General features: G+C 41.6%; 1 protein-coding gene across 8 annotated transcripts in view; it reads left to right on the top strand.

The window, feature by feature from the left end:
- Positions 1-25,073, top strand: part of ALMS1 (ALMS1 centrosome and basal body associated protein) — a 132,541-nt gene that overhangs the window by 87,011 nt on the left and 20,457 nt on the right. For 4 of the 8 annotated variants that reach the window (XM_073342985.2, XM_073342978.2, XM_073342987.2 and 1 more), the window contains 8 exons: positions 133-1,888; positions 3,325-3,450; positions 7,624-7,794; positions 12,720-13,909; positions 16,154-16,195; positions 19,059-19,176; positions 20,903-21,151; positions 24,349-24,593. In XM_073342985.2, the coding sequence (XP_073199086.2) occupies positions 133-1,888; positions 3,325-3,450; positions 7,624-7,794; positions 12,720-13,909; positions 16,154-16,195; positions 19,059-19,176; positions 20,903-21,151; positions 24,349-24,593 (3,897 nt within the window). Of the gene's footprint in view, positions 1-132; positions 1,889-3,324; positions 3,451-7,623; positions 7,795-12,719; positions 13,910-15,624; positions 15,833-16,153; positions 16,196-19,058; positions 19,177-20,902; positions 21,152-24,348; positions 24,594-25,073 lie in introns of those variants that run through there. The other 4 variants (XM_073342984.2, XM_073342983.2, XM_073342981.2 and 1 more) reach the window with 4 other exon arrangements.

Below are 25,073 nucleotides of genomic sequence, written 5' to 3'. Positions count from 1 at the left end.
TGTTTGTATTTTCTGTGTGATGGCAAAAATAGGGTTATTGCCAACTTTAGTCCTTACTTGAATTGTTAAATTCTTATTGCACAATTTATTTATTTTTTTTCAAGAATCTTTGTGGTTTTTTTGCATTTACAGGATCCATGGGGAAACAATTCAGAGGCTATAATGAGTCACAGCCATAGTCTGAGGCAGAACACAGGACACTTCAAATCTCCAGCTGGCAAACAGTTGCAAATTGCCAGCCAGACACAAGATTTCAAACTTAATGAGTCTCCAGAGTCAAACACAAGACCGGTCACACCAATATATAGAAGTGACCCTGCTGATTATTCACCACTAGATGATGCACAGTTTAAAGCTTTGAATACCATCCAAAAACATATCTACCATCAGCTGCAGACGCTCAGACCTAATCCCTTTGATGCTAGCATTGAGCTCCACACACCCTTGTGTAAAGATGTGGATAAATTTTCATTGGGATTGGTGGATGGCTCCTGTGTACCAAAAGAAGAGGATGTGATCCTTTCATCTCAGAAGAGGCAGTCTCCAGAAAAGCCTTCTGTAGAAGTTGCGAAGCAGATTACTTCCATCACTTTTGCATCCTGTAAACGATCCCAGTCTCCATTAGCTTCCACTGTCCCTAGTGCCAGTCTCAGTGAAGATACTCTTCATGGTATAATGCCTTTTGAAATTGTATCTGTTAGTGCTAAAGACCAGAGACCTGGCAAGCAACAAGTGGAAAGTTCTAAATCATGTCCTTCGTCAAGCCCAACAGCCACTCACTCACATGATAATGATTTTAAGTTTAGTGCAGATAAAGACAGGTTTCAACATGTGCCCATTGCTGTTGGCAATCTTGGAACTTCTCGAGAAAAAGAAATTTTATCAGGTCAAGGTTCTATAACCACATACACTGACCAAGGACTGACCGTAGTTGCAGATAGTGTTGAGGAAGCTGAATCTTCCACTCACGATACTCTTGGGTTGGGCAGACATGGTTCCAAATTTTCTGGGGTTGATCGTGATATGAAATTTGATCAAGAAGTAAATATGTTTTATCAACCTCTTTCCATGAGTCCTCATCAGCAGGGAAAGATGAATCTGTACAACCAGGTTCCCTTTGCAGATAGCTCAGAAGGTCCAGTTCATAGCCTACAAACCCTTTTGCTTAAAGACCATGGTAATTTGTTGGAAAAGGATAAACTTTCTTCTGATATGTTCTCTGTCAGCCAGACAAATGTTGAGACCGGACATGCCAATGTGATACATTGTCCTTCCCCAGATAAAACTTTAACCGCCATGCCTGAATCTCCTTCATCTCCAACCAGGAAAGCACTGTCTTGTGTCCACATAACTCTCTCCCCAAAACTTAATTCAGAACTGGTCAGTATATTGGATGCTGAAGCTGAAACAAGATCTAATGACAGACTTAAGACTGTTGCTCAACAAATGCTTTCAAGCTCTCCCCCAAAAATTTTGTTAGAATCTGCCTCTAAATTATTAACTACTGAATCTATCCCAAAGGATCAAAGTTCTTCACACTTCCCAAAACCAATATCTTCACAAGATTTAAGATATATGCCTCTGGAAAGTAGCCAGAGGGTACCATTCTCAAGTCAGGCTCATACCAGAGTTTTGGATTCATGTGGACATAATCTGCAGGATAATTTCAAGATCACAGTTTCTGCACAAACTGGAAAGGCAACATCTGATGCCATAACTCAGATAACAACAGAAAGTCCTGAAAAGACAACATTTTCAGCAGAGATATATATGAGCACTGAAGATGGTGAAACCAGTTCCTTTGGGTCCTCTCACCAAAGGGCATGTGAAATCGCTAACCTAGCTACTTCATCTCTGAACTACATTTCGCCTTCCCACAGGCCAGCTGGTGAGAAAATCAAAGTGTCTTCCATGAATCTACAATCTTTCCTCTTCCACACAACCTGTCAAGTCAAATGTTTTGATTCTTGTGCACTTAGTGGGAGAAACCAAGGGTTTTGTTTTTTTTAAATGAACTTATTTTTAAAATTGTTATTTAAAATGATGCATATTAGAAATCATGAGGGTGCTCAGAGACCTTTGAGTTGGCAGGTAACTAATCGTATATTACTCTGTGGGCAAAATAATTTATTTACACAGCTACTGAGAGAGAGAATGTGGTAGTGATGATATATACCCCAATAAAATCTGAACTCACGTGGCAGATTAACTCACATTGGTGCAGGCCATGCAAATTGTACCTCTTTACACCAGTGATTGCTGCTGCACAATGCAAGTGTATGTAGACTCATTCAGTTTCTATAATATTTCCTCTGTTCCAAACTCTGGGTCTCTCTCCTCTTTGAGGTGTTGTGTAAAGCAACATCAGTCAGTTGTGTGCATATGGGGTGAGAAGAGATCAGATGCCTTCAATATGTGAAGACCTCCAGCTCTGTTTAAATGGGAATACAAAGATATCCTTTCAGCTACTTGAACAGTTGTTTATCTTCACTATTAAGAAGCACTAAGTGCTCCAGCCCTTGCCACCTGCAGCAAACAGAATCTTCCAGTGGAGTTGCACCATAGTTGCATGTTATATTTGTTGACCTAAACACAGGCAGGTGATTTCATTAGTTATTACTCACAGTGAGCAATGTTGGTATGTGAATGAGCTTTTTAAATTTATTACAGGTCTCACTAGTCACACATTTTATTAATCTTTAAGGAATGTTATAAATGATTAAGTCATCCTTTCTAGCTATAAGCGGGTCAGCTTTCTAACTAGCAGGTAGACTCCTTTCTGATCATTCTTTTTAAAGAGCGTATTCTCTAGGGCAGGGGTTCTCAACCTTTTTCTTTCTGAGGCCCCCCCCTACATGCTATAAAAACTCCACAGCCCACCTGTGCCACAACAACTGTTTTTCTGCATATAAAAGCCAGGGGCAGTGTTAGGGGGTAGCAAGCAGAGCAATTAACTGGGGTCCCAAACCACAGGGGGGCCCCACGAAGCTAAGTTGCTTAGGTTTTGGCCTCAGCCCTGGGTGATGGGGTTTGGGGCCCCAGGCTTCAGCACTGTGAGGCATGGCTTTGGCTTTCTGCCCTGGGCTCCAGAGCGTCTAACACCGGCCCTTGGTGGACCCCCTGAAAGCTGCTCGTGGTCCCCCAGGGGAGCCCCGGGCCCCTAGTTGAGAATTGCTGCTCTAGGGAAATAGTAAACTGCAAACTGAACACAATCTATGCAGCACATCTTCCAGGATCTTTTTGGGTCCTTATCTGTGACCTCGGCTTATTACAGTTTTAGGCTTTGCTGATTTCTGTTAATTGCACTGCTCTCCATTCCTGCAGATCAGCCTCTGTTGTTGCCATATAAGCCTTCTGGAAGTTCCGAGATGTATTATGTTCCCCATCCGATGAAAGGACCCAAAATATCTCCTGTCAGGTCAGAGACCACTATTGAGAGCTCTCACTCAGGTATTTACATTTCTAAAAACTTTTACAAAACTGAGCCAAATTCTATCCTGAGTCTGAATGCATAGTTCTAAGCTCTTGCTGTAGTCAATAGGGCTAAGTATGCATAATGCAACTGCAGAATGTTCTAATGAGTTAAATTCAGCTGTTACAACAAGCAGATCTTGAGTAACTCCACTGATTTTTAATAGTTACTTTATCTGGATTTACTCTGTGAAACTGTGAGTAGAATCTTGTCCCAGTATATTTATGCCACTTATGTTTTTTAGCTTTGTAACATAAAGATGTGACATCCTGGATTTGAAAGATGTGGTCTAGACTTCTCTAGTCAGAGACTTCATTACCTCTGTCTGTTGGGACTGAAAGGAGAAGTGTGTATGTTTTTCACACAACCTGGCAGATTTTCCTTTAGTTCTTCTCTTTCCACTTGGAATTGCTTCTTCATTTGGGCCTGTTTCATTTCTTCAGAGGTCCTCCCATCCATCCTGATCTAGTTCCCTGCTTTAAATCTCCTCTTAAAATGTTCCTTTTCTGTTTAGCTTGTTATGGATGCATTCTGAAGTGTAATATGATACCATGTATTAAGGAAGGTATATCAGAGTTTTTAAGAAAAAAGAAAAGGAGTACTTGTGGCACCTTAGAGACTAACCAATTTATCTGAGCATAAGCTTTCGTGAGCTACAGCTCACTTCATTGGATGCATACTGTGGAAAGTGTACAAGATCTTTTTTATATACACACAAAGCATGAAAAAATACCTCCTCGCACCCCACTCTCCTGCAGGTAATAGCTTATCTAAAGTGACCACTCTCCTTACAATGTGTATGATAATAAAGGTGGGCCATTTCCAGCACAAATCCAGGTTTTAACAAGAACGTCGGGGGGGGGGTAAGGAAAAAACAAGGGGAAATAGGTTACCTTGCATAATGACTTAGCCACTCCCAGTCTCTATTCAAGCCTAAGTTAATTGTATCCAATTTGCAAATGAATTCCAGTTCAACAGTTTCTCGCTGGAGTCTGGATTTGAAGTTTTTTTGTTGTAAAAATAGTGACTTTCATGTCTGTAATCGCGTGACCAGAGAGATTGAAGTGTTCTCCGACTGGTTTATGAATGTTATAATTCTTGACATCTGATTTGTGTCGATTTATTCTTTTATGTAGAGACTGTCCAGTTTGACCAATGTACATGGCAGAGGGGCATTGCTGGCACATGATGGCATATATCACATTGGTGGATGTTCAGGTGAACGAGCCTCTGATAGTGTGGCTGATATTATTAGGCCCTGTGATGGTGTCCCCTGAATAGATATGTAGGCACAGTTGGCAACGGGCTTCGTTGCAAGGATAGGTTCCTGGGTTAGTGGTTCTGTTGTGTGGTATGTGGTTGCTGGTGAGTATTTGCTTCAGGTTGGGGGGCTGTCTGTAGGCAAGGACTGGCCTGTCTCCCAAGATTTGTGAGAGTGTTGGGTCATCCTTCAGGATAGGTTGTAGATCCTTAATAATGCGTTGGAGGGGTTTTAGTTGGGGGCTGAAGGTGACGGCTAGTGGCGTTCTGTTATTTTCTTTGTTAGGCCTGTCCTGTAGTAGGTGACTTCTGGGAACTCTTCTGGCTCTATCAATCTGTTTCTTCACTTCTCAGGTGGGTATTGTAGTTGTAAGAATGCTTGATAGAGATCTTATAGATGTTTGTCTCTGTCTGAGGGGTTGGAGCAAATGCAGTTGTATCACAGAGCTTGGCTGTAGACGATGGATCGTGTGGTGTGGTCTGGGTGAAAGCTGGAGGCATGTAGGTAGGAATAGCGGTCAGTAGGTTTCCGGTATAGGATGGTGCCCACATATCTATTCAGGGGACACCATCACAGGGCCTAATAACATCAGCCACACTATCAGAGGCTCGTATACCTGCACATCCACCAATGTGATATATGCCATCATGTGCCAGCAATGCCCCTCTGCCATGTACATTGGTCAAACTGGACAGTCTCTACGTAAAAGAATAAATGGACACAAATCAGATGTCAAGAATTATAACATTCATATACCAGTCGGAGAACACTTCAATCTCTCTGGTCACGCAATCACAGACATGAAGGTCGCTATCTTAAAACAAAAAAACTTCAAATCCAGACTCCAGCGAGAAACTGCTGAATTGGAATTCATTTGCAAATTGGATACTATTAATTTAGGCTTAAATAGAGACTTGGAGTGGCTAAGTCATTATGCAAGGTAGCCTATTTCCTCTTGTTTTTTCCTACCCCCCCCCCCCCCCAGATGTTCTGGTTTAACTTGGATTTAAACTTGGAGAGTGGTCAGTTTGGATGAGCTATTACCAGCAGGAGAGTGAGTTTGTGTGTGTATGGGGGTGGGGGGATGTGAGAAAACCTGGATTTGTGCTGGAAATGGCCCACCTTAATTATGCACATTGTAGGGAGAATGGTCACTTTGGATGAGCTGTTACCAGCAGGATAGTGAGTTTGTGTGTGTGGTTTTTGGGAGGGGGGTGAGAGAACCTGGATTTGTGCAGGAAATGGCCCAACTTTATTATCATGCACATTGTGTAAAGAGTTGTCACTTTGGATGGGCTGTCACCAGCAGGAGAGTGAATTTGTGTGGGGGGGGGGGTGGAGGGTGAGAAAACCTGGATTTGTGCTGGAAATGGCCCACCTGATGATCACTTTAGATAAGCTATTACCAGCTGGACAATGGGGTGGGAGGAGGTATTTTTTCATATTCTCTGTGTATATATAAAGTCTGCTGCAGTTTCCACGGCATGCATCTGATGAAGTGAGCTGTAGCTCACGAAAGCTCATGCTCAAATAAATTGGTTAGTCTCTAAGGTGCCACAAGTACTCCTTTTCTTTTTGCGAATACAGACTAACACGGCTGTTACTCTGAAACCAGTTAATGTTATGAAGATGTTGTCTTAACTCCCTGGTATACAGGTATACTGGATATTAATTACAGCTACAACTGTGTCCACAGTAATCTTATCTGAAAAATTACAGAAGTAAAAGCAAAGGTCAGGCTTCCAAATCTGTCTCCACATGTTTCCTAATCTTCACCCATTCTGTCTGCTGTAATGTAAGGGAGAAGAGAGAGGTAGATGTGATGTGTGGGCTTTTTAGGAACCAGGGTGCTAACAGTGCAAATGCAATGTAGACATGATGCAGCTCAGGTTCTAGAAAACACACAACAGTATTTTTAAAAATCTGATTTTAAATTCCCTGCTGCGGTTAGGACTCGTAGTTCATGAGAACAATCTGAAGAAAATTGAGTTGAATAAGGCCACTGAATGTAACTGGATGGTGTTGCCAAAGAATAGAAATCCGTTAACTGTCTCTTTAGGCTTTCAGACTCATAGGACACAGAAATGTGGTGCTGTGGGAGCTCTGCTGGAAAAATGTGTTGTTGTTGTCTTGAGCTATTGTTTAGAGGCTGTGCAGACCTAGTTATGTAGCTAAAGAAGCATTCAGTAGGACTAGAAAAAAAAATCCCTCTAACTGCTGTTTCATACGTCTGTCAGCTTGCTTCATCCCTTCCCTGTACAGATCCCAGAAAATAACTGTTTGCATCAGTCAATGAAAATATCTAAAATTGAATATGAAGATCAGCAGGAGGGAGTCTGGACCTCTGAGTGTGTGATCTTAACCTCTATGTGCCTGTCTGTAGTAAAATGGGTATAATATTTGCCTACCTCAGAGGGAAGCATCTTTTGATCGTGGGATCAGAGGCGCTATAGAAAAACTAAGCTGCTGGTATTATTTCACTAGAACTATGTTGTTCATTAGTTGAATGCACTACTAATAATGCCTTACTCAGGCAATAAATTAAACTCCCTATGTTAGCTGCCTTTCAATGATTTGCTGTGATATGAAAGCTCTAGGTCAGTGGTGAGCAACCTGTGGCCCATCAGGGTAATCTGCTCGTGAGCCGCGAGACAGTTTGTTTACATTGACTGTCGGCCGCCCACAGCTCCCAGTGGCCGGGGTTTGCCGTTCCCAGCCAATGGGAGCTGTGGAAAAACAGTGGCTTGCACGTCCCTGCGGCCCACCACTGCTCTAGGTTGTGGCCTGGTTTGGCCTGTTCTTAAAACTGTACCTTCTCTGTGCTGCTTCGCTTTAACCTTTTATTCGTTATCATAAACCTCTGTGACCATGTTGCTTGCTTTATTTATAGGATCAAATGATGCTATTCCTCCAAATTTTCCAGCAAAGGTACTTGGCTCCATGGATGAGAATCCTCTAGACATTGTAGCTATTAAACATAAAGAGGGTATCTACAGTAAGAGATCTGAGCCTAAGGTAGCCTGGGCAAAAGAAAAAAAGACATCACTGGAAGCTACTACAGGTAATTAGATTATCCAGGTGCATTTTTCTTTTCTATATCTCTTACAGGTATAGCCTTTTATTTTATTTAAAGTGAATTTAGTGATGTTGTATTATACCACCAGGGGTTCGGCTCTGGTTGCTACAGTTTCAGATTTAGAGCCTTTAGGAACACATGAAGACCAAGGATAGTGACCACACATACATTCACAAGTACAGGATCTAATCTGTTTTACAAGTTGCATTAAAGCAATAAGTAAAGTTACAATCACCTATGCATATAGAAATCCTATAACAAACTATGCAATAATTATAACTGTTGTCATACTCACATCCTCAACGATATTCTGCGGGTCTGATGGATGGCTTGCCAATTGATCCACAGGAGAGAGTTGGCTCCTGCTGGAGTTTTCCTATAGGTAACTCATTTTACCCAATCCAGGCACCCTCTCTTATCATGTGATTCTGTCTACACCTAATACTGTGTGCATATGCATGAAGGTGTCAACACTCATTTTCCTTATCTGTATTGTGCCCTCCAAGAATATTGGGGTAACCCATTTTTCATAGGTTGTTTTATTCTCATTAGCATCTACACACAACATCTACCCTGATGTCAGGACATATTTTGGAAGAGAACAGGGTATCAATACCTCATGGTTTTAAACAGTACCTTGCGGTCAATTTTTGTAACACCATCTGTTGGCACATCTTTCTCATGATCCTGTGGCATAGGGTCAGTCTTTGGTCACTTACTTATGTCAAGCACTTCTTAAACATATATGGTCTAGTATGACTAAGCTTAAAATCTTATAGGCCTCGGCCTTCAGCCCTGTTATACTTAGATACCTAATGCATACTTATCACTTCTAAATACTTATCAGTCTTATACTTCTATAATTCTACAACTGAAATCTATTAATTATTTGTAACATAGCATATGAGTTAATCATAACATCATACAGTACAATAATATATGGATAAAATGAACTAATTGGCTACACAGGAGAGTGTGTGGTTAGAGCACAGGACTAGGAGTTGTACTCTCACTGATTTCTCATGATCATGTTATTTGTGTGTCTCTGTCCCTCAGCTCCCCCAATAGCACAATAGATATAATTACAGTTAACAACATGCAAGGGGTGCTGAAGCTCAGTTAAGGTTTAGTAAAATGCTTTGAGGTCATCCAATAAAAGGCACACTTAGTGCAAAGTATTCTCAGTCAGGTGTGGAAAATTATCATGAGGTCGTTGAATAGCAATTTCTTGGCAACTAAAATGTGACAGGATGGCTCCATAGACTCATTAGATCTTTTGTTCATGTCCAGGGATACCTGACGTCACATTGCCAGGTACTGATTCATCTCTATAAGTATTGAATATTAATATCTGTTGGGTTTACTGTATCTTTACTCCTTCCCTCTCGTAGCTTGGGTTGGCTGATATTAAAACTAGAAACTGATTTCTAGAGGCAGAAGCTCAAATTTATCATTGCAGCACTCTGCTAGAGGGGACACTGCACCATTGGAAACATTACTCTTTGATGAAATTAAGTGCATTTTTTTATATTGAGATAATGTATGAAGTGTCAATTATCCCATGGCAGTAGCTAAAATTAGTCTTGATTGACATTCCAGATCTTGGTCCTATTTGAGTTGTTGGGAGTTTACCAACAGTACGAGTAGGATCAGGGCTTTCATTGACATCAGTGGAAGCTGCTCCCTCTTATTCCTGGGCAAAATTTGTCCTGTGCTTTTTACTCTAAGTGAAAAAATTGCTGCGTGACTGCCATCTCTACTGCATGCAGATATCCATTCCATTAGGGAAAAAAACGAGGAGTACTTGTGGCACCTTAGAGACTAACATATTTATTTGAGCATAAGCTTTCATGGGCTAAAACCCACTTCATCGGATGCATGCAGTGGAAAATACAGTAGGAAGATATATATATATATATATATACACAGAGAACATGAAAAAATGGGTGTTGCCATACCAACTGTAACAAGACCAATCAATTAAGGTGGACTATTGTCAGCAGGAGAAAAAGAACGTTTGTAGTGATAATCAGGATGGCCCGTTTCCAACAGTTGACAAGACGGTGTGAGTAACAGTAGGGGAAAAAATTAGCATGGGGAGATAGTTTTTACTTTGTGTAATGATCCATCCACTCCCAGTCTCTATTCAAGCCTAATTTAATGGTGGCCAGTTTGCAAATTAATTCCATTTCTGCAGTTTCTCTTTTGGAGTCTGTTTTTGAAGTTTTTGTTGTTGGAGAATTGTGACCTTTAGGTCTGAAATTGAGTGACCAGGGATGTTGAAGTGTTCTCCGACTCGTTTTTGAATGTTATAATTCTTGATGTCTGATTTGTGTCTATTCCATTAGAGTTACACTTAGTGCTCTGTACAGCATTATGAAATACTCTTTGTACCAAACAAGAACTGAAAAAGTTACAATGAGGTAATGTAATTATGTCCACTAATGAGGGATGAGCGCAAAGTGGGTTCTGAATTAAGTGTCTGATTTCTCTGGAGCCCTATTTTTCCTCTTAATATCACATAAACTTGTTAAATGAAGATCTTCAATGCAATGAATGTTTATGGAGTACTTCAGTGTAATTATTGTATTCCTGAGCTAGTAGACAGTCCAACCTGACTGGGATGAGGTCATTCCAGGAGACCAGGCTAGCACATCAGTGGACGTTCCTCTTGATCACTTTCACCTGGGGAGAAATCTTCCTTGAAGCTTTTCTGCTCCTTGAGTGGAGATTGTTTTGAGTTTTAAATATCCACGTGTATGTTGTAGTAAAATATCCTCTCATGTTTACCTTGCTTGTTTGGTAAGCGCATCTGGGAGCTACAGCTCCCATACATTGAATTTGTGTAGTGTTTCCCTTCACTCCTACAACATATCATCCTCTTCCTTAAAAAGAAGTAATAGCTGGCCTCCCAGTCTGTTTTCTGTGTGGTGTTCTTCGTAAAATGCTAGGCTTCAGGAGTAAAAAGATGAGATAAGGGAATGACCCTTTCTCTCTTGGGGAAGAACAATACTAGACAAAAAGACCAGTCTTTGAGGAAAGCCAGAAGTAAACCAACCCTGTTCAAACTAATGGTTCTACTTTCAGCAAAACCTGTTAGTCTCCCATTTGGCCACTTCCTTAATCACCTTACAATTATTGTACTAATCCCCACCTTCTCCAGTTGAACTAGTAATTTCCCATGTGGTGCCATATCAAATGTTTTACTGGTTTCAGAGTAGCAGCCGTGTTAGTCTGTATTCACAAAAAGAAAAGGAGTACTTGTGGCAAGTAAATTTATAAATTTATAAATTGGTTAGTCTCTAAGGTGCCACAAGTACTCCTTTTCTTTTTGCAAATGGTTTACTGAAATCCAGATAGACTACATCTACTGCATTATCCTTGTCTAAAAAATTAGTTATCTTATCAAAGAAAGATATCTAGTCAGTGTGGCATGATCTACCTTTAATACACTCATGTTGCGTTTTATCCCATTTTCCTTTTACTTCCATGTCTTTAATGATTCTTTCCTTTGAACTCTGTTCTAAAGCTTTGCATATCATTGAGGTCAGATCGCTTTCCCCTCCCATTTCCTAAATATAGGCACTATGTTTGCTATCACCAATTATACAGTACCACCCCCACTTCGATAAGTTTATGAAAAATTCTTGCTATCAGACTAACAATTTCATGTGTCAGTTTCCCCTCCTCGACTCCCGCATCTCCCCAGACCCAAGTATATTAAGCTCTTTGAGTTTTGTTTCCGCCCCAGATGTAGTAGTTTCTGTTTCAATATGCTCATTCCCGTTAACCATCCTGCCTTTGCCCCCATGTTCTACATCATCTTCTTATTGAAAACAGGCAAAATAAACATTTAGTTTTGGGGCCACGCTCTTAGATTATCCTTAGTTTCCACTCCAAGCTCACTACACATCATTTCTTTTTTTTCCTTGCTCCTTTTTATTTATATGGCTAAAGAATCTTTTACTTTTTGTTTTAATTTACTTTGCAAAGTCTAACTCAGGTTGACTTTTGGCAGTTTTCACTTTAACCCTACATTTTCTGACCTCCAAGATGTAGCTTTCTTTTCTGATCCATCCCCTATTTAATTCCTGTAGGCTCTCTACATACTCATAAATATCCTTTTAGAGATGATTATTCATCCAGTTAAGTCTGGAGCATTTCCTTACAAGCATTTTCTCTTTTGACTTGGGATGCATATTCCTACTGCAGTGCATGCCTACAAAATACATTCATATTAATTAAAATCTCATTTATAATACATTGTGTAGTTATTTGAAAACAGGTCATTCTACATACATCATCTTTTGGTGGGATTTCCTTGCAGCCGTTCTACTTTGGGCTGAGTAATCCCATCAGATTTTACAAGCTAAGACTTGGTCAATACTTCTGTGGGATACCTCCAAGACATATACAGGGTGATACAGGAAGTAGCATCACTTACAAGTGGCATTTTTTTAAGTTAGTAGCATGGCACTATATACTAGGGGTTTCATCCTTTGGAAGAGAGGTAAAACTGAGTTTCTGGCTGCTTGTCATTGAAGATCTTATGGCACTTTTTGAAAGAGTAAATGTTAACCTCAGCATCCTGTCCATATGCCAGTTTGGGAAATTACATACTGCATGTTTAATTCCTCCTGCAGTTTTAATGGGTATGGTATTCCCCTTCATTTCTTAGCCTTAATGTCTGTATAAAACTGCTGTGCACTGTTAATAACTTTCAGATTCCATCCTAGAGGTTGCATTTCAGCATTGTGTGAAGTGACTCATATGTACCTGCAATTGGTAAACTGCTTTGGGAGTCCTGTGGAATGGGAGTTCCCTATTCATAGGAGACTGTTTCTGAAGAAGCCAGTAGCCATCATTTGTGTGTGTGGGGAAGTAAAACAGCAGTTCTCTTTCTGTTTCAGAGTCCGTGAATCATTTGGAATCTGTAAAAACAACTCATTCAGTTTTCAAGACAGCCCAGTTTTACCTTCACCATCCAGTGCCCCTGCAACATGAAAGTTACTTCCTCTCTAATGATGAGCCTTCAGAGGAGTGCACTGATATTGGACACACTGGACCTTCTTCAAGAGATTTCTTCCAAAACTGGAGAGCTGCCAAGAAAGATCAACACTCTTCCTCTGTTTATCCTCAAGAGGGTGAGGAGGATGAATTCTCCCCACTAACTGCAGAAATGGATTATAGCAAGGTTGAGGACTTGAGATTCAATGCATTTTTGGGGAAAGAAGCTTCAGGGAAAGAGCTTGTACAAGAGGACCAAAAGAAGGTCAGAGATTATCTGCTATCAAGCAGCCAAAGGACTGACTTAAGCAGGAGACAGAAGATGGATCTGCCACTAAAACAGAGTACCTATTCCACTGGCAGTTTGGATGAGCTTTGGACTAAGTTTTTAGAGCGTCAAAAGAAGCACCACCTTCATAATCTTAAGATCAGCAATGAGCTGTCCCTAGTGGAACGCCTTGATCGACTGGCCCGAGTCCTCCAGAATCCTGTTAGGCATTCACTAATGCCTACAGAGAATGGCAAGAGCAATATTGGAGAGAAAACTAGGGGAAGAGAGCAGAAGAAAATAAGACATCAGGACAAGAAGGTATATGAAAGTAACCTAGACTCTTATAGAAATGTACTGAACGCTGAAGAAAGATCAGATACCAGTTATGATGAAAAAAGACGAGTTGAGTCTAGACAACAAAGGGCAGGAGAGAGAACTATCAATCACATGAAGAGATTCTTGAAACAAAAATATTTAGATCCTCTGAGTGACACCTCTTTAGAGACTATGCCTACTAAAGACCACGTTGTGGTGACAGATTCTACTGCCTCTGAATCAGACATGGTGACCCAAACAGAGATGGAAACAACTTCTCAGACTGAAGTGAGCAGTTCCATTTCCACCATTGACACTGCCAGGCTGATCAGGGCTTTTGGGCATGAAAGAGTACGCTTGTCACCAAGACTGTCCAAACTGTATTGCACCATCAGTCAGCAGAAAAGTCGCTCTGAAAAGTGGGACAAGGGAAGAAGTAAAGTAGTGGGCTTGAAATATCCTAACATGACTTCTGCTGAGCGACATAAAAAAAGAAGAGATACTCAGGTATGTGATCAGTTAAATCAAGAGGCAACCTAACAGGTTTTTTTTAATAGCTTTGTTGATGCTGTATCATAAACAGAGTGGAAAACACAGTAATCATTCCTTATTTGGAGAATGGTTGATACTGGCCTAGAGAGAGGGTTATTATAGGATAGGCTTCCCTCACCAGTGAGAAAAGTAGCCCACAAAACAAATCAAGTTCTTCTCCCTTTTTCCAGGGCAGCAAAATCAAGTTCTGTTTTCTCTCTTCCCTTGTCAAGGGGCGTCCTTGCCTCTAGGTACACCTTTCTTCCTGGACACAGCATTGCAGGGGTCTTAGCATCTTGTACCCCATGTGGTGGCTACTTTCTCTGACACAGTGACCTCTCCCATTTGGACCTCCAGCCAAGTCATTTAATAGTTCAGTCCTGTTGTGTGGTTTGGCTTCACAAACAAAAGGTCCTTTGCCTCTCCTGGGCTCAACTTAAGTTCTTTCCCCTAGTCAGCTTACTGCCCCCCCCCCACAGGCTTTTCTCTGCTGGGAGTCCAAATACCATTTAAGCTGGCCTTCTACCCCCTCCCCCGTCCCCAAGCTGAGGACTTCTCTACATTCTAGGGCCCCACCACAGGAATTAAGCCTACTTCTATAGCTCTGCTTCCTGGCCCTAGCCACTCCCAAACTACTGGACCTTCTTCCAGATCCTTCCCAGGAAGAGAGAACTCTCTCTAGCTTCTCTCTCTTCGGTCTCTTCCTCTCTATTGAGCTGTCTCAGCTCCTTATACAGCTTAGCTTCACCTCCTCTGGCCAGGAGGCAATTAGTTAATCACTTCCCAGGTATGGAGCATAACTAATTAGGTTCTTTCCCTTATTTTACAGGCAGTGGGGAATTAAGCCCCATCACACCCTGTCATAAATATAAAGGGAAGGGTCTTTCCCCCCAAAATACTTCCCAAAACCTTGTCCAGGAAGTGGGGTGCAAGGTTTTGGGAAGTATTTTGGGGGGAAAGACGCGTCCAAACAGCTCTTCCCCAGTAACCAGTATTAGTTTGGTGGTGGTAGCGGCCAGTCCAAGGACAACGGGGGGAATATTTTGTACCTTGGGGAAGTTTTGACCTAAACTGGTAAAGATAAGCTTAGGAGGTTTTTTCATGCAGGTCCCCACATCTGTACCCTAGAGTTCAGAGTGGGGGAGGAACCTTGACACAGACCCTTTGTTTCTCTCCCTCCTCCCAGCTTTTGAAAGTATCTTGTCTCCTCATTGGTCATTTTAGTCAGGTGCCAGCGAGGTTACCTTTAGCTTCTTAACCCTTTACAGGTGAGAGGAGCTTTCCCCTGGCCAGGAGGGATTTCAAAGGGGTTTACCCTTCCCTTTATATTTATGACACACCCCTTCGTTCACTTCCTTCCTTTGCTTCCTATTTATGTCTGTCAGAGACCTTGTAGAGCAACAAGCTCCAAATATATCTGCTCTCCAAACACTTAAATATTCCCTGCCTACCTCCATATTTCAGCAGATGAAACTGGGAAAGCAGGGTTGTGGAATTTTTATGCTCTTAAGACTAAGCTCCTTCCATTACAGTTGTCCACTGCTTGGGAGTCATCATTAGTGGAGTATGCATATGTATGTTTGCTTGAAGAAGAAAGGAAAATTACTTAGCTGTACTGTAATTGGAGTTCTTTGAGCATTTGTTGTACATATAGAAATCCCTCAACCTGCTCTCCATCCCCTGTACCTCAGAGTCCTTTACCAACCAGGATTCTGCAGTGGAGAGGAAACAGAGGCAGTTGGTGTGCTCTATCCGTTTATGCACTTGACTAAGGGCGCAAGGGTGCATCGAGCACAAGCGTGTCCACACGGACACTTTTGGCCAAAGATTTAGAACTTAAATGGATGGGATGTGTGCACATCATTAGTAGAATGTACATATGGACAACAGATCTTTAAGAACTCCAGTTACTGTACAGGTAAGTAACTTTCCTTTTTACTTATAGAAACCACTACTCCAAGACAAAGTACTGCACAATATTTAAATTATTATAGAATAAATATGTTGTATAAGAGAGTGGCACCCTTTTTATAATCAGTGTTTATTATATCTGTGTTTTATCTGAGTAATATTGTCAACTCTTCTTCCACAGAACCCTGTTTTGGATAATTTTTTTTATTTATTAATCATTTCAATGCCAATTTTATGCTGAACAGTATACAAACTCTGAACCCTTCCTCAGGGTGTTTGCTATCTAATATAATTTATCTCGTTCCTAAGGCACCCCTCAAAGCTATATCTGGCGCCAGCTGCAAAACCAAGGTTTGCATTAAAGTTGGTCTGAATGGAAATAAGCATGTATATATTCATTGCTGAATGACTGAATATATCTAATCCTTCTTGAATGCTGAAATGCTTGTTTGGATGGGAGGGAAATCACGTTGTTCTGCATATAGAATAAGGATTCTGTTTTCTCAGAATGTATATCTGCATTTTGATTCTGTCCTCTGATACGCAGGTGTGTATCTGCCACATCTGTCTTGTAAAATCTGCCAGAGCAGTAATTGATTTTACAAGATGCAAAGTGATGCATTCTTGTATGTGAGAGAATAAAAACCAGGCCTTTTAAATGTGGTGATTGAAATTATGCATTATGTCGATTTGGTGACAATGAAGGTACAATAGTTCCTGAGCAATAAAATATAGCTCCTGTCGTTCCCATCATATTTAGTATTATGAGTTATAAATAGAATACGGATTACTGTGATAGGTGAGAAAAATCTGTTTCCTAATTAAAAATGAAGCACAACTAACTTCATTGCAACAGCTGTTTGACGCCACATGGTCAGAATTGACGGCTGTAGAAGCATTGTCAATAAGTGCTGTGTTATTTAAGCACCAACATATCCCCATTTAGATAATCCGAATACAAAGCTTGCGTAACTAGGTGCATTATATTCACAGACAAAAGACCCTACATTTTAAAGGGCAATAAGATCATTATACAAACTTACAAAGCCATCTCATTCAATGTTAGGCTCTGTGAGTGCAGCTAGTTCTATTTTTATATTGAACTAGTGCCTGTGCAATCTCCCAGGTACTTAGCTCCTTGTTTCTTATAAATTACTATTTTCTGGATGGGTTTCACCTCAGTAAAGAACACTGATTTTGGGGGGGTACAAAAATGTGGGGGAACCTTCACTGATGCCTTTTTGAAAGTCCTTTGCTTTCTCTCTGGTACTGTAGAACCAGAAATCATTACTGAGCAGCAAGAGAACACATCAGAATTCCAGGCTAGTCCCTTCCCCTAACAGGCTCTGCAGCATTCAGGTACCCTTGGCCCAAAGGGTGGGAATGTGTGACTCACTTTAGAGCAGGGGTTCTAGCAACAAATTTTTTGGTGGCCTCAGAGTGCAGGCACCAACTCTTGCTGGTGGCCACACTGATACTTTTTTTCCTAAAATTATTTATTTTTCCTAAAGTTAATAAAGTAATGTGCACATATACACATCCAAATCCTTGTAATTTATTTATGTAAGGTCTTGGGTTTTTTTTGCAGACTCAGTAATAAAAATAGGTTTCAGAGTAACAGCCGTGTTAGTCTGTATTCGCAAAAAGAAGGAGGACTTGTGGCACCTTAGAGACTAACCAATTTATTTGAGCATAAGCTTTCGTGAGCTACAGATCGGATGCCGATGAAGTGAGCTGTAGCTCACGAAAGCTCATGCTCAAATAAATTGGTTAGTCTCTAAGGTGCCACAAGTCCTCCTTTTCTTTTTGCGAATAATAAAAATGATGCAGTTATCTCTATTCTTTACTGGACCTAACACAATAGAAATACAAATTAGGTGCTGTGCATGTTCTTGTCTTTTTTTTAATATTCTTTTGCTTTTTTGGTAAAAGTGGTTGTCTGTACAATTCTGAAGTAAATTTAAAAATGGTTTGACACAATAGAAGTCCAAATAATAATGAAAAACATATGTGGGTGGCTTGGGTCTGGGGAGGGGAGGCATGGCTGTGATTGGCCCGGGGCTCCTCCGGGCAGGTGTGGGGTGGGGGGCTCAGAGCTTTGGCGGGCCCAGAGCTCCTCTGGCTGGGGGGGCTCCTCTGGGCAGGTGTATGTGTTGGGTGTGGGGTGGGGTCTTGGGGCTTCAGCCAGCCCGGGGCTCCTCTGGCCGGATGGAGTGGGAGGGGACGCTTGGGGCTTCTCCCGGCGGGGGCACGTGTGACTTCAGCCGCAGGGGGGGTAGGGGGTCTCGGTACTCCAGCTTCCGGGGGTTGCAGGCGGAACAGTTACAGTTGGGGGCTAGCCTCCCCAAAGGGGGGCTCCACCCACTGCCCATCCGCCTGCCACTCACCTCACCCCCACACCTGCCGCTCGCCTCCTCTCACCCCCACACCTGCCGCTCACCTCCTCACTCCCCCCTCGCAGCCAGACCCCCCCCACCCGCCTCCTCACCCTGCTGCTGGCTTGCTGCTTGCCTCCTTACTCCCCTGCCACTCACCTCGCCACTTGTCTCCTCACCCCCTGAAATGTTAGTACAATAATTATATTCCATTTGATTTTTTTTATAATTGTATGATAAAAATGAAAAAGTCAGCAATTTTTCAGTAATAGTGTGCTGTGACACTTTTTTTTTGTATTTTAATGTCTGATTTTGTAAGCAAGTAGATTTTAAGTCAGATGAAACTTAAGACAAATCAAACTCCTGAAAGAGGTACAGTAGTCTGGAAAGGTTGAGAGCCACTGTGCTAGTGCATGAAGTTAAAGCTTTAAAAAATGTCGTTTCTAAAACAGTGTTTATTTTAAGAAAGCAAACAGTTATATATGTGAATGGATGTGCATTAGGATTTCGTGGCTGATTGTGTTAGTTACTGGTGGCAGAGCTGTTAAAGCATTGCCATTTTCTCACCTGAAAAATTGGCAGAGTGACGCTCCTAGTTCATCAGGTTTGATGCCAGCAATGTACGTCCGTTCTTCCTAAACAAAAGGAAGCCAAGGTTAGCGGAATTGTGTAGAAAGTTGTGGAAAGATGTTTGTAGGCCTGTGCTTGATTGTTAATTGAATCATTTTAAGAACTGAACTTGGGACTCTTGCTCCTTTGCAGCTTGACTCCTCACCCCTGCCCCCATGCTGACTTGAGTCGAATAGAGATTCCCAAGAACCTGTTATGTTTTTTTCTAGATGTCAGACTCTGTTATTTCATCAGATTCTGTTGCTACAATCAACGGTTCCTGTGGACCAAGTTCTGCCCTCGGTAACAAGCGACACATACGGATGTTAAACAAGGGCATCCAAGCAGGTGAGTTTCTTAGGTCCGAACTTCACCTCTGCTTATTCACTTCTGACTTTCATCTCTTCAAAACCATTGTAGAGGGCTGCTTCAGAGTCTAATGCATGTCTTTGCAGACTGGTATGTACACTGGACATTCACTGCCCACAAACTGTACTGCTTAGATGCTTTCACAATAAAGTATTGTGTTAAGATCAGACACTTCCATTTGCTGGCTCCCACTATGCTACTGGCCAATGTCATTGCTCATCTGAGTTCTGCTAACCCAGACCTTTAATCCATCTCAGTATCCAATAAAAAGAACAGGAATACTTGTGGAACCTTAGAGACTAACAAATTTATTAGAGCATAAGCTTTCGTGGGCTACAGCCCACTTCATCGTTGCATCTGATGAAGTGAGCTGTAGCCCACGAAAGCTTATGCTCTAATAAATTTGTTAGTCTCTAAGGTGCCACAAGTACTCCTGTTCTTTCTGCGGATACAGACTAACACGCCTGCTACTCTGAAAAGTATCAAATAAGTGACTTAGCTCTAGCTTCCATGTTATTTTTCTTTTGCAAGAGTTCTAAAGTTCCTGAGGTTCTTTGTCTGTATGTAAGTCACTGAATGTCTTTCTAAGCACTTGCTATTTTATCAGTGTAGTCAGCATGCCAACAGCACCCTTTATCCCTGTTCACAGTATTGTCCCTTTGAACATCTCTTGTCCTCTGCTTAAGATATGATGTATCCATTGACTGGTATAATTCCTGTGTTCAGGCTCTTCCCCCCTCCCCCCAACGGCAATTTTCAATTACACCATTCCCTGAAAGCAGGCTTGCAAAATCCTCCTTTAAGGGATGAGTGACTGTTTTTGATGGGCAAACAAAATACCTATTTTTCATTATCATTATTTTGTGAGTAAACTTTGCATCTGGGATGGTAAATGTTCATGATATTTTTCCAAGATTTCTTACAGTTTCTTAAGCCTTGGTTAACACCTTCAGTTGTACACATTTTTAGTTCTCCCTTTCATCCCAACTGTTTAAAAATCTTTACAAATAAAATTTAGCATCCGTGGAAAGTGCTGGAGGGATCACCCTGAGCAAAGGATTCTGTTTATCCAGTAAAATGTAAGCAGCACAAGCATATGCTGACTTACCTTTGTGCCTCAACCTGGATACAGGAATCTTCCTCTAGCAGAGAGGTGGTAATTCACTCTCTCATCCCCTTCAGTGCTTGACCTTTGCTGTAACTGCCAACAAGAGAGTTCCAGTTGTGTTAATGGTGTTGTGATGTAGACACCTTTTGCCCTGGGAGCTAGAATGATGGCACTAAACTAACTTCACATGGATCATCATATAGTAACAACCGTTGGTCACTGAACTTGAGCTGGATTTGGAGTGATAACTTAAAAGGCGTGAGTCTGTTTTTACCAACCCTTAGAGTCCTCCAGCCCCATATTTAAGATTACAGTAAAATGGCAAAAAACTCTGACAAAACCTGCACAAGTACCACCTTCTGAATCACTAACACCACATTCTGCAGCTTGTAGATCCTCGGAAGTCTTCTATCAATCTTCTGGTCTGGTTCAACCCAGCTTAGTTTATGAGATCTGACATGGTTAGAATACACGGGGGTATGGCAGTAGGCCACTTACTTAGTTTGAAGGACCAGGGAGGGCTTTCCAACATCTTAGCTTATTGAGTCACTGCTGCTCCCGAGTAATGTGTTCCTTTTTCTTTCTTTTGAACTACAGGAGATTTGGAGATTGTGAACAGTGCAACTAAGAAAAACACTCGAGATGTTGGTATGACTTTCCCCACCCCAAGATCTAGCCAAGTGAGGCCACAGAAACCCTCAAGTTGTGCCGATGGTGGGTTTGGGCAGTTGGATGGTGGGTTTTCAGGCTTTCAAAACCCACCAGGCAAGGGGAAACTGAAGGGACAGCCCGGCAATTTTCTCATGGACAAAAAGACAGGAAGCAACAGGCCACAGCTACCACAAGGTCAGACCCAGTATTGCACCTTTGTGAATGGGGAAGTGCTCACATTTCACATCAGCCAGCATATATTATCAGTACACAATGTATATATTCATGAGATCTCTAGCTGGCCCTGTAAGAACAGTTTCTAACAATGGCACAATTATATTTTTTTAAAAGGCAATGGAATCACTAACTTTTATCAAGTGTTTATAGTTGATTATTTTTAGTGCCCCGAAGTGTTAGAGCTCACAATCTAAATTTCAGGCATGATATATCAAATGATGATGACAAATATAGGGAGTGAATGTGGCAAGAAAAGACAAATCAAGTATATGCTCACATGGATACTTTGTTTAGGCATGTGAACATCTTAGCATTTCTGTGAAGCTGCATATATTAAAATGATAATATTCAGTATTTCATAACTTTACTGATTCATTTATTGAGGGCTTCATGGAATAAGTGAGTTTTCAGGTGAAGAGAAGGTCATAATGTTGGAAGGAAGTGTTCTTGTCTCCCTCTTCAGCTGTGGTTGTATCTTGGGGAAGGACAGGGTCCAGCCTCCTAATTTGAATTTCCCATCAACACTCAGCTGCCTGGCTGCTGAAATGTTCTAAAATATGTTAGTTTCCATCCCTTGATGCAATTTTTTATCATCTTTTGGTTAGGAACAGATAATCCTACTCATCACAGACTTGTATATGCTTCACTTGAAAACTTCTAAAGGGTATCTTCTAGTTGTATTTAAATTCCAGAAGGCTATAAATTCAGGAGGGCCTAGCACGTGAACATAATGGCGTTGGAAGATGAAAAGCATGTGCCCTCAGAAACATCTTTAAGAGCCATAGGACTTTTTGGGATTACAGGTGCTTTAGAAATGTGAAATTATTAGTAATTGAGGGTATAAGTAAAGAGAAATTTCTTAGCTGAGCCATTTCAAAGAGTGTTTTATCCCTGTTCGTTGATAGAGACTCGAGGACTTTCTCTAGTGTTTGGTAAATGCAGTTGTTTGAAACAGCCCTGGTGTTAACATGAATAGTCTAATTGAAATCAGTGGAACTATTGACGTGAGCAAGGACTGTAGGATCAGGCCTCTAATTGTGTTTAGTGACACTATGTATACATAAAAAGAAAAGGAGGACTTGTGGCACCTTAGAGACTAACCAATTTATTAGAGCATAAGCTATCGTGAGCTACAGCTCACTTCTTCAGATGCATATCGTGGAAACTGCAGCAGGCTTTATATATACACAGAGAATATGAAACAATATCTATTCCCACCCCACTGTCCTGCTGGTAATAGCTTATCTAAAGTGATTTCCAGCACAAATCCAGGTTTTCTCACCCTCCACCCCCCCACACAAATTCACTCTCCTGCTGGTGATAGCCCATCCAAAGTGATAACTCTTTACACAATGTGCATGACAATTAAGCTGGGCTATTTCCTGCATAAATCCAGGTTCTCACATCCCCCCCACCCCCACACACACACAAACTCACTCTCCTGCTGGTAATAGCTCATCCAAACTGACCACTCTTCAAGTTAAAATCCAAGTTAAACCAGAACATCTCGGGGGGGGGGGGTAGGAAAAAACAAGAGGAAACAGGCTACCTTGCATAATGACTTAGCCACTCCAAGTCTCTATTTAAGCCTAAATTAATAGTATCCAATTTGCAAATGAATTCCAATTCAGCAGTTTCTCGCTGGAGTCTGGATTTGAAGTTTTTTTGTTTTAAGATAGCGACCTTCATGTCTGTGATCGCGTGACCAGAGAGATTGAAGTGTTCTCCGACTGGTTTATGAATGTTATAATTCTTGACATCTGATTTGTGTCCATTTATTCTTTTACGTAGAGACTGTCCAGTTTGACCAATGTACATGGCAGAGGGGCATTGCTGGCACATGATGGCATATATCACATTGGTGGATGTGCAGGTGAACGAGCCTCTGATAGTGTGGCTGATGTTATTAGGCCCTGTGATGGTGTCCCCTGAATAGATATGTGGGCACAGTTGGCAACGGGCTTTGTTGCAAGGATAAGTTCCTGGGTTAGTGGTTCTGTTGTGTGGTATGTGGTTGTTGGTGAGTATTTGCTTCAGGTTGCGGGGCTGTCTGTAGGCAAGGACTGGCCTGTCTCCCAAGATTTGTAAGAGTGTTGGGTCATCCTTTAGGATAGGTTGTAGATCCTTAATAATGCGTTGGAGGGGTTTTAGTTGGGGGCTGAAGGTGACGGCTAGTGGCGTTCTGTTATTTTCTTTGTTAGGCCTGTCCTGTAGTAGGTAACTTCTGGGAACTCTTCTGGCTCTATCAATCTGTTTCTTTACTTCTGCAGGTGGGTATTGTAGTTGTAAGAAAGCTTGACAGAGATCTTGTAGGTGTTTGTCTCTGTCTGAGGGGTTGGAGCAAATGTGGTTGTATCGCAGAGCTTGGCTGTAGACGATGGATCGTGTGGTGTGGTCAGGGTGAAAGCTGGAGGCATGCAGGTAGGAATAGCGGTCAGTAGGTTTCCGGTATAGGGTGGTGTTTATGTGACCATTGTTTATTAGCACTGTAGTGTCCAGGAAGTGGATCTCTTGTGTGGACTGGACCAGGCTGAGGTTGGTGGTGGGATGGAAATTGTTGAAATCATGGTGGAATTCCTCAAGGGCTTCTTTTCCATGGGTCCAGATGATGAAGATGTCATCAATATAGCGCAAGTAGAGTAGGGGCTTTAGGGGACGAGAGCTGAGGAAGCGTTGTTCTAAATCAGCCATAAAAATGTTGGCATACTGTGGGGCCATGCGGGTACCCATAGCAGTGCCGCTGATCTGAAGGTATACATTGTCCCCAAATGTGAAGTAGTTATGGGTAAGGACAAAGTCACAAAGTTCAGCCACCAGGTTAGCCGTGACATTATCGGGGATAGTGTTCTTGACGGCTTGTAGTCCATCTTTGTGTGGAATGTTGGTGTAGAGGGCTTCTACATCCATAGTGGCCAGGATGGTGTTATCAGGAAGATCACCGATGGATTGTAGTTTCCTCAGGAAGTCAGTGGTGTCTCGAAGGTAGCTGGGAGTGCTGGTAGCGTAGGGCCTGAGGAGGGAGTCTACATAGCCAGACAATCCTGCTGTCAGGGTGCCGACGCTCAAAGGGAGATGGAAAATGAGAAATTGTATATTCTTCAAAATAAATTTTTCTCTAATTTTTCCTTTTTGGCTCTAAAAAATATTTTCAATAGGAGTTTCCTGGTTTGTTCCTGCTGAGGATTTAAAGTCCGACTCTAGGAAGGAGAACAAATCTAGCTCCTTTTCTGGTCCAGGTCCATCCTGGTTTGAGCCACTGACCAACACAAAGCCATGGAGAGATCCACTCCGAGAGAGGAACTGGCAAAAGCAGCAAGGCAGCATCAAGATTCAACCGGTAGTCCCAGTAAGAGATGTTGAGAACAAGCCCCCAAGACTATTTGTGAAAATGACGTTGCAGGTAAGAACACTCCACTGTAGAGGTTCTTGTTTTACTGTAAGTTTTGGAGGAGAGAGGTGAAAAGATGGAGAAGATTAAGCCATGTTTAGGTGCTCATAGAAACAAAACTTGTGGCCCTGATTTTCACCACTTTGCTTTCACTGCTGTAGGTAGTCAACAACACAACCTATAATACAACACTATTGCTGTTTTTGAAAAAAGGATTGGATAATTGTATACATTTTATAACACCTATGCCTATACAAGCTAAAATAATCAGGATGATCAAATCTCATGTTGTTGGGCTTCAGAAGGAATGTAGCAGCAGCAGTAGCAAGTTGGTTTTTTAATTGCTGCCCTGCAGAAGTATCCATGGATGCTTAGTAATAAAGATTAAAGAGCGTGATACATTTCAAACAGTGAATACAATAAAAACAGGGAACTTACCTGTGAAATGGAAACTAAAATGTGGATTTCAAGTACCCATGCAGCAAATTATAT

This window comes from Lepidochelys kempii, chromosome 4, assembly GCF_965140285.1.
Source record: "Lepidochelys kempii isolate rLepKem1 chromosome 4, rLepKem1.hap1, whole genome shotgun sequence".
Classification (NCBI taxonomy): domain Eukaryota; kingdom Metazoa; phylum Chordata; order Testudines; family Cheloniidae; genus Lepidochelys; species Lepidochelys kempii.
The sequence above is the reverse complement of the archived record's forward strand: the minus strand, read 5'-3'. Positions and strand labels throughout refer to the sequence as shown.